Source organism: Linepithema humile, chromosome 4 (assembly GCF_040581485.1).
Source record: "Linepithema humile isolate Giens D197 chromosome 4, Lhum_UNIL_v1.0, whole genome shotgun sequence".
Taxonomy (NCBI): domain Eukaryota; kingdom Metazoa; phylum Arthropoda; class Insecta; order Hymenoptera; family Formicidae; genus Linepithema; species Linepithema humile.
In genome coordinates this window covers 29,879,254-29,889,976 of record NC_090131.1, presented here as the reverse complement: position 1 = coordinate 29,889,976, position 10,723 = coordinate 29,879,254, and the positions used below count along the sequence as shown (strand labels likewise).

The 10,723-nt window shown below is 40.4% G+C and overlaps 1 protein-coding gene across 1 annotated transcript in view; it reads right to left on the bottom strand.

Annotated features, from left to right (window-relative positions):
• LOC105671108 (uncharacterized) overlaps positions 1-10,723 on the bottom strand; it is a 67,285-nt gene that overhangs the window by 7,245 nt on the left and 49,317 nt on the right. Inside the window, exon 3 of the mRNA XM_012365020.2 lies at positions 6-63. Within this exon, the coding sequence (XP_012220443.1) occupies positions 6-63 (58 nt within the window). The remainder of the gene's footprint in view (positions 1-5; positions 64-10,723) is intronic.

The following is a 10,723-nucleotide window of genomic DNA, read 5'->3' as shown; positions in this document are numbered from 1 at the left end:
CTCACCTTTTTCTGTGCAATCGGGTACGCAGTCCCGCACCGTCGATCCTTCGCTGACGTATTTCTGAAAAACAAGCAAACGGAAGGAGTCGTTAAATCGAATGTGAAAACGGCCAGTGGGATATCGTTGCCGGCGCCGATGAACGTACGACAGAAAGCGGCGTAATGATTAATGACGTCGTGCAATTTGCGGTCTTTTCTCCTGTGAAACGCGACCGGAACGACGAATATTTTATCGGCGTAATGATACATGCGTGCAACGCGTCGCTCGCACATGGCCAATAAATCTGTGCCAGTTATTGAGTGAGAATTACGGCGAACGTTTCATCTGTCAATATTGCTTTGCACAATTTTCAGCGCGCCGCGAGTCACGCAAAAATAACAAACGCCGTACGATTCGAAATTTTTATACGAAGAATGAAATATGACGTTCGCGTGTCCACGAGAGAAAGCTCGCTCTGTAACGAGAGTGGAAAAACGCGAACGATCGCATATGATACCAAAACGCAAGAAACGTGTCGCAATATTCTACATTTTTTTTCAAAATAGTATCGCGCAGCAGAGCGAATTTAAAAATACTTGAAACTCTGGTTTAAAAATCCTTAATTTTCGGAAAAAATCACCACGCTCGGATTCGGAATATTTTGATCTTCGCCATCGAGTGGTTGGTACAATGTGCTTTGCACAAAGCGGAGTTGCAGAACGATCAGGAACGACAAGTACGCAGTTATGGTCCTTCAGCAGGCCCTGATTGGTCAAACGCGAGTCCCTCGAAGCGGACTACGTCATATGCGCGAGATGATCGATACTCAACGATTATAACGCCCCGAGGACGTCGTACATATTAAACCCTCCAACTCGGTTCGCTCTCTCTCTCTCTCTCCCTCACCCCTTCTCTCTCTTTCTCCTTCTCGCTCCTTCTCATATCCGCCACCCTTCCTTCCGCAGTTATTAAACTCCCTTTGCGGATCAAGAATTCCGCATTGCCCGATACTCGCTATTGAACTTTTCTGACGCGACCGCCGAATAACGTGAGAATGGAAACGTTGATTGTCCGATACGCTTCTTTCCGGCCGCTGGTATCCTTTTATTCTCCGCTCGTCCCTTTGAGCTCGCATTTGCGTTAGAATCGGTCAGTATTTCCTGCTTTGTGCCCGACGTATGTAGACGTGCACGCGGAACGTGGAATACGCCTTGTGGCATCACTTTGTGTGGCAATGTTATCTTTCAAAGAGGAATCGTGTTCACTTATGTGCATTAAATGAAGACTTCTGGCGTGTCTGAAATTTGACACTGATTAAATGTGCGAATTCTTGCAAATCAGATTCCGGGATTTGTATTAATAGAGTCACTCAACGTTCGAATAAAGAATTTACGAAAAAATTTGCCGCTCAACAATTTCGAAATAACGAGGGACTTCGCCGTGCGTTGCAGTCATCGCGCAGTCATCGATTCCGGCTGCGATACGCGATAAGCGTGGTGGATGGATATTTTCGGGGGAAAAAGAAATAAATTCCAGATTCTGATCATTCCAGCCAAAGTGCGATTATACGTAGACGTCATAAATCATTATAGCGAAATAATGGGCACGGATGAACGCGCCCTGAATTTACATCAGCCGAGAATCGAGCGGATGAGCGCGAATGGCAGCCGCGCTAATAATGCTAAACTCGCGAAACTGTGTTTATTCGCGTATATGTAATTATGGCAATTTTCGAAGAGCGAGTCGAAATTGTTTCGCGCGATTATTTCGCCGCGGGATACGCGAATAGAGCGCGATCATCGGCATCGATCAATGTTCATCCTGCTAATTCTGTTCTCGCGGGACTCGGCGTACTGCTCATCGAAAATCTTCATAGTCAGCGCATAGAAACAATTTAACGTGGCCTGATGAGCTCGTCTTGAATGAAAAATGCATGTACATTTCCCAAGAGCGGGTTCGCTCCCTAAGCACTCTATCTGACAATAATCTTGTCAACATGCATTGGTTTCAGCCAAGAATATCGTAATAATTCAATGGGACATAAAATTAACATAGTATGCATTTTCTGTTATATTGTATAGAAATTATATCTTCTTGGCGCGCTTAAAAGTTATGCTACTAGCTTTTCACTAGCCTCAATAGTGTTTAATTAATGGTCGTTAAAGAAATCAAAATGACTCGCGTTGTGACGGATCTATTTTTACCTCTCATTTATCTCAGCCAACATATCTCTTCAGAAACATAATTTTTAAGTACTCATTTGCTCACGGACACCTCTAAATGGCTCTCCAAATGAAATTTACGGGATAACTTTGCCCCTGTGGCGAAAGAATTGTCTTCATTTTTTTTCTTTTGAATATTTAATTCGGGGATGCAAGTGCAGTAGAGAAAAGGCAAAAAAAAAGGAGAGAAAGAAAGAGAGCGAAGAGAGCGGCGAAAAAATGCTAAATGGCAGAAGCAGACGGCGTTAAACCGAGACGAAACGTCGGTCTTTGCAGAGGAAAAATTCGCGACGTATTTCGTGAGACAAGTAGCCATTTTTATCGCTTTTTTTCTACGCGGTTGCGTGAAGATGGATATACCCAGTGGCGAAACGCGACGAGATTAACTGCGCGATAGCGGCTTACTGCGTTTTTTACCTTGGAGCGATAAGCTTTATTGAGCTGCAAGTTTATTGCGCAGATTGCGACTTTCTCGACGGAAAAATACGTGTTACGGCGATAGCAAGAGGTATCTTCCGCAATTTCCGGTCTCGAAAATGAGGCGCATCGATTGGTTTCGTCCGTTCGTTAACGATAACAGTGTATTCTGCACATTTAGCGGCTTCGGAAATCGATTAAATCTGTAATATGCAAAGACTACTTTAGAATCAGTAGTTTAAAATTCTTGCCGAAATCTTCGCGCTTCACAAATTATGGATTAAATCTACTTCCGTTCCGAGTCCTTAATCTTATTTCGGAATTATCAAGCTTGGCAAAAAAGAGCGTAGAGCCGGAAAAAAAATCTCAGCACTAAGACGCACTTATTCACAAGTGCGTTATAATTGGCACGTGCGGTTTAACAACGACTGAGCTATAACGAAGTGTGCTCGTGTACGTGTCGAGTGCGCGGTTGACTCATAACTTTCCATACTCCTGCGTTCAGAAGTAGCTGTCGTCGAGCAGTGGCTCGTCGTGGAGAAGCGCGAGTATCGATATCCATGGGTCGCGAGACGGTGCTCGCTGTTCTTTATCGCTCCCGCAGGCGCTATTCGCAGCGCTTTAAGTGCTTCTCAGACGGTTGAAAGGCGATCGCGTCCGCCTCGTCGAAGGCTGCCTGCTTAGAACCGGAAATTGAGAGCCGGCAATCGGCGTCGACGGCCCGACGTTCGAACGAAGAGGATGTAGTTGGAAAAGTTCGCGGGGAGCGTCCGGGAAAGCGGGAATTGTTTTTCTGCTTATCTCGCACTTACCTCGCGAACGATTTTCGACGGGGCGCGCGAGTAAAGCTAACGCGAGGCGTCGTTTGACAAAATGAGGAAATTCAATGAGAATCGAGGAGAATCGGATTTCCCGAAAGTACTCATCGCGATTCGCGTCTTTGAACGAAGTGTATGAGTGTTAAATTTCTATTTGGGGGAAAATTATAAAATAGAAAACCGATAGGCTTCTCATACGCTCTCGTGCTTGAAACTCCGAAATTATATGTAAAACAACACTGTACAAAAGTAAGGACTGACGGCGAGTTTTGCAAGCGAATTTGCCGTATTCTTCGTCTATTGGGTTGAAATCCATAATGCGGATAGTTGACATAACTCCGGCGAATTTCACTTATCGCGGAAGTGCGGAGTAACCGAATAATGGACGAGGCTAACGACACGCGACAAGAGTGCGAAGTACTTTGTCGACTACGGGGAGGGGGAGCGAGAGCGAGTGTCGCCGTTGGAAATTTACTTATGCGATAAGACGATAAGTAGCGGCGCATTTGTGTCTTGGATAACGAGCTGAGTGCTCGCTTCGCTGGCGCGAACTTATCGACCTGAGCTGTCATGCATCAAGTGACATTATCGCCGCTATTTTGTGAAATAACGATGAGGTGTTTTTTAGCGGCAAAATTAAATCCACATTATTCATATCGATGTTTGCTTAACGCTTTAATTGATCTCTCGTCGATCTGCTTTTTTCAATGCCAATATTTGCGTATTAATAACTCAAAGTGGATTTAATCATTCATTATTTTTGGTCAACGGACGCGACCATTACGATCGGATTTGCAGTGAAATGTTAAATTTTATACATTTGACTGTACTAAATTTGTACTAAATTTTCTTCCTCAATGATATATGTGCGACGTCATTGTGTTTCGATGCTTGTTAATCGGTGCCGCGGCAAACAGATGCATTCGTAACGCGAAACTCGACCCACTTTCGGAACTATTTGTATAGAAAATAATGCCCATCTAATGACACAGCTGTAACGATACAGCTACGTAATATAACATTGTTGCGTTTCCCCGGATATTGCGTTCTTTCATCCGGGTTAGCGGGATTACGAGGCATAACTCTCAATAATAAATTATATTCAGTTACGGGTTATGACATTTCGAGAGAATGATGATACCACCACCCTAGAAACGGAATACTTCCTTTAGCAGGCATGCCAGAACGATAAAGGTGGTTTATCATCGCCATTATTATTAGTATTGTCGTCATCACGGCGGCGCGGCATAACAGGCGAGTTGCGGTGGCTGTTGCGACCTAAAATTGCCGTATAAACGATTACACTCCGTGTGTGCAAAAAACATATGGGCGGCAATTAAAATAACGAAAACAGCGAAAAAAATACCCAAAAATAAAACCCAGTTAATTCTATAAAATAAAAACGCGGAAATCAATATTTTTTCAATGAAAAAGTGCGGTTCTTTAAAGACAAACAATGATGCAGAAGACAATTTCAGGCTCTTTTTAGCTTGATAAGATGCAAGGAAAGAAAAGATTTAGATAATACGGAGTATATTAAAAAGATATATAAAAGTGGTTAAAATAAAAAAAGTTAATGGAACAAAAAAGCGTATTCACCAGCACACACGTCAGAGCCCAGTCACGACTGTGCGCTGTCGTGTTGTACCGGATCTTGTCTGCGCGTGCGGTCAGTGAGTCCGTTTTGTGTGACACTAATTTTTTTATTTTGACCGCTTTTAGATATTTTCAAATATTTTCCTTCTAACCTAACCTGTTTCCTTCCGTCCTTGTATTCTATCAATGGAAAAGAAATTGCAATTAAAATATATTTTTCACATGTTGATTCATAACTCTTGCATTTCGACAATCGCGCCTCAGATTCTTATTGCCTTCTAAAATACTTTTTAATTAAACATATGTCGATGGCAAAAGTGAATAGTTTTTAACGTATAAATATATTATTGCTAATTTCAAATTACATTATTCATTTGATTAAAATTTGATTTATTTCCAAAGGATCGAATTGGATTAAAAGTGCCGATGTTCAAAACGAAGAATAAGGATCGATCATGGAACGATTAATGGAACGTGATAAGATTATCTAAATCTTGAGTTAGATAATAATTAGGAATAGAGGAGTTGAAATCGAGAATAGAATTAACCAAGGTGAAAGACGTAGGTAATAGGAGTTTAAGACAGCTTGGCAGACAGGTACGCGGCGGTAGTTCGTGATGTTCAACGCTTAGGTAGTTTAGTTGCGCTGAAGCCTTCATATATCGCACGACGTAATGCAGTACAATTCAACAAATCCTTTATACTTGTCAGCTACACGAATATGTTAACAGCGCTGTCAAGATATCCACATTTTATTCCGAAATTTACTGTTTGATAAAAAAAATTGTTAAATTGAATGACGCAAGTGGGCAATTTTTTGAAGAGGAAAGAATTCTCCAGCAACGCGAATATAACAATATTTGCGTGCACATGTTCACGTGAACATGACATGTTTCGCATCGCGACGGACGCTGCTGCTTTTATCAAAGTGTTCATTGTTTTCGGATTTGGTAATATAAAAAGCGACACGGCCGCGGAGGGGAAACGCGATCGTGAAGAATGTCGGATAAACTCGGAGGAACGCAAACGAGTGTTCGAATGGAAAAGAGCGTTGCAGCGGTAAGAAGAGAAACGCCGTTTTATCTGACGTGCAAAAGGAGCTGGAGAAAGGGTACTTTATCGATGAGTATAGCTGTCACGGCAGGTTCGGGTTTTCTTTGATACGACGCCGTAAGCAACACATCTAATAAAAATGTAAGCTTGAGAGCATCATTCACGTCATCGAATTCTGAAATTTTCTCTCTCAACTGTTATTTTGCTTTCTTTTATTTCAAACTGGATACACTTGCAAATTTATCAACTTTAACTCAAACATATTAAATCAATACTTTTTGACATTCGCGAATGTTTTGGAAGACTATTATTTTTTTTTTATAAAATTTTAAAGTGGCTGTGTGAAGTGGCCACTCCTTTCATCGATAAAAAAAAAAATTGAGATGGATCGTGTATTGCGCTTTTACATTAATTGACCTGTATACATCATATCGGATCCATATTCTCCATCAACCGCGTCGTCCATCAAATATCAACGCAATATCACTTGCGAATGGGCACGCGCACGGTTAACGATGCGAATAACTAACTGTTAGAGGGGAAAAGAGCGGATAAATAAAAGCAGTCGGTACGCGTGACCTGATGGATAACGAGACGGCAATCGAACTCTTTTGGGACGAGCGGGAAAAAGGGCGTCGGGGGATGGCGAGATATCAATCTGGCAAGCCCGTTGATCGGTTTTGCCCGCCGTCGTATTTTCGCCGCAATGGAAGATAACGCAACCGCGTCGCAGGGCGTCGGGACACACTCGACTCGACGCATCGTCCCGTTTATCTCGTTTTCGCATGTGACACGCCATAAAATAGGAAGAAGTGTGCTCGACGATGAATGCCCGGCTAAATGGCGACGCTCAGCGATCCGTCATCGCGCCTCGTTTCGGACTGCGCGCTCTCCCGCTCTCTCTCTCTCTCTCTCTCTCTCTCTCTTTCTCTTTCTCTATTTTTCTCACTTCCGACCGCTTGATTTTTGCACGCCTACGTGCACGCTAAATCACGCGTACGTATACACATAATAGAACCGATTTCGCAACGTAGATCGAGCTTGTCGCGGCTAAGTGCTTTATATCGTCGCAAAAAGTAAAATGGCAAATGTGACTTTGTCGGGAATAACTAGTGCGCGACTTATGCGTTGATGTTATGCATACAGCGATATTTTCTGTCAGAAGCGATCGTGAAAATAAAAAAGATTGTCGCAATATCGGAGCTATAACAATAACGCTATGTTAATGTCACGCCGTGCATGTATTTCTTGTGACGTTAAGTGATACAATAACACATTGCCCCCTCGTGAAAACAGAATGATGAAGCGTTACAACACCCGGCGGCGCTCCAGTTAATGATAGCCAGTCACTGGAGGTTTGCGATATTTGCCGATACAGATAATGTCGTCGCCGTAATAGCAGCAAGTCGTTAACTACTTTACTCCTCTCGCTTCCCCTCTTCTTTGCCGTGTTTTCTTGACAAGATGCGAGCAATTTTCCTTAAAAGGTGCGCCCTGAACCGTGAAATTGCGAGTCCGACGCGAAGAAAGGCGTTATAATCGACGCGCTAACAAGCCAAGTATCACGATAACATGATCCTCAGCAAACTTAGTCTTACTTATCTTATCTAATTCTAAAAAGAAGCGCTTCGTTTATTGTATCACGTAATACCACTTTAACACGTTGCAATCTTATAAGAGACAAAATTCTTGCAAGTAAAACTTGTCGTATAAACACAAACTCGGAATTTGTACACATTTTTTATCCGTGATTGTCGAATAAAATAGTTCACACAATGATGCATTTACGATATCTCGTGTTCAGATACTGAAATCGTTAATGTCTAGAAATACTAACGGCTGACTTAATCGTGGTTGTTTCTACTGCTCGCCGGCTAATCGCACTTCTTGCTGTTATTTCGTGAAAATTGAGACAAAAATGCTTCAAATAGAAAAACAAACTTCAGACACTATAATAAGGAGAATATGTATCATTACAATTAACATTGAACTGATTGCAAAACAGTAGTGATTTAAAAAATGCAAATATGTTAAATTTGACGTTTTACATTTGCGAAAATTTACATTGGCGAAAATTTACACAAATTTTACGAAATCTAATATAGATACTCTCATATATGAAACCTGTAATATCATGCGAAAATACACGCGGAATTCGCTCTATTCAACGACTTATAGCGCCAATAAGAGACACATATTGAGTTTACATGTATCTTAATGCATGCAAAGTGCCATCGGAAAACTCAACGGCAAAGGGGAGGCCTGGCGATATGCCTGGCGCTATATGATAAGCAATTTTAAAGTGCCTCGCGGTATTTGCGTGGCGGGGATTTGAGCAAAGAAACTCGTAATATTGGTGCGTATACACGCGAGCGTATGATTACGCGGGACCATCCTGATATTTCGAATATTATACGTATTGCGCGATGCGAGAGCAATAAATACACACAATTTGCGTAAAAAAATACGCACGATGAGAATATTTAATATTATTTAATCTAAAAGTATTTGATAAAGATTTAATATCCGTCCATTTTGCGTGTCAATTTAGATAAAAATTAATTTAAATTGTTTTTTTCGAAGCATAAAAATAATTGTTGACGTATTGTTGTTTGTTATAAATCTATCGTATCTTGTTTTGTTTTATTGTATTTGAAGTAAACAATGCTTTATTCTTTATAGAAGCCGCATTGTCGAAAAAAACGCGAAATTTCACGATCATATTTATCTAGCTTGACTAAAAGTTAAATTTTTTCTATTTTTTCGCAATTGAGAGTTTCAAGACCCACATCAGATCTCTCCCTTTTTACGAAATGTTTGGTCACCGATTTCCTCCGGGACTTTGAGTTTTATTGACAAATGTAAATTCACTACCTTGAATTTTCCGTCAATGGTGCCCTATTTGAGAACACATTCGCAAATTGTACCGTACTAGAATTACGCCTGCCACTCGCGTTATTACTTCGCGACATTTAAATTTGATCTATGTGCTGTCAGCACACAGTCAGTCGAGCAGTTTTCTGAAAATTACATTTAATTTAATGTCATGAATCGTCGATGTGGAGAACTTTCCATTAAATTGCTTTCGAGCGTAATCTCGAATATTTCTCATTTACTCATGCATATATTTGTAATGTCATTAAAATTAGTCTGTGTAAAAAGTCGTCATTGATATAAAATTTTAATTATTGGTAATGAATTCCAATACTCAGATAATTGCATTGTGTATCTAATCGCAATCGCGGATATTTGTTCGCATTGTTATCAACTCGTGAATTTGCAATAATTTTCTAATCATAAACATTACGGTATTATGGCACGATTATGAAATTTACCTCAGATATATTTACTGCCACATATTTAATAGGTGTTGACAGAATATTCAATTTCATTGCATAATTACATTTTAAAATAAACTCAATGCCGACAGGCGTTTATTAAATTATTAATGCGCGTAAAATTAATTAACAAGTTACAGACGCGCTCGCCATTAAATGGATCGCCATCGTAAAAACGCCGGTTAGCAAACGATTTCCACTTGACTTTCATTTTTATCTGTGTTCCGTTTAAAATCAGACATCCGAAGAGCTAATGGACGTACAATTTTGCCGCCATAGAAATAAGGGAAGGAAAGAAATGTCGCCGACAGAAGACAAAGGCATTTAAAACTTCAAGGACCATCTTGAATGCCTAGACGAATGCAGTTCTGTGCTGTGACGAATGGAATTTCTTCTTTGTAAGGCAAAAAAGTACTGTCGGCGTAAAAGATGGAAGCGACGTATATTGATCGATGGGCTGTATGAAAGATAATTTACTTTGATAAGAAAATAAATAGTCTCCGATAAGCGAGAAATTTCGAGAATACTCTGAAATCATGTCAAGAATTTATTGATGTATGATTGTCATGAAGTATTTGAAAAAATAATTGAAAAAAAAAACTAATAATTTCTGCTGGTTGGAATAAGTTAGAATTTCCAAGCCGGGGACTAATTTTCTGAAAAAATAGCTTCTTGTTATTGCACGAAGATGAGATAAAGAAGGAAATTTCCATCAAAGTGGAATAAAACGAATAATCAGTCTCCCATATTACTTTCCACTCTGATATAACGGTCTGGCATCTTTTCCTAATCCTTGTGATAAAACAATGGTATCAAGCGGGATAAAAGCCGGATTCCCGCGTAAAAACAATACCCCAGAAATACCGTCTGAAACAGCTATTAATTTTGCCGTGACCCTGTTAATTTCCTGCCATATCCGCTTCTCACCCTACATTAACCACGTTTCTCTTATGACGCTTAGCAACGGAGCACTCTCTTTTGGGTGGAAGATAAATAAGGATAAAGAAACACGATGCCGAGAGTAACCTATGCTATTTCACTGTCTTACGCCAATTTATCGCGAATTAATCTTTGACAAGGCTTTTCTTCTTAACGAGCGTTATATTATTTATGTAGGTGAAATACCTAAAATTTGGTAGACTTGATAAGTCTATTGAATTAACACAATTAAGTATACTTTATGGATCCACATCTTTCCCGATGCTTCATATATCACTTACTTGCATACCGGAATAAAAAGCTTTTCCCACGCTTAACATAATGGCGCACTTAACTAACGAGCTATTAATTTTCCCAC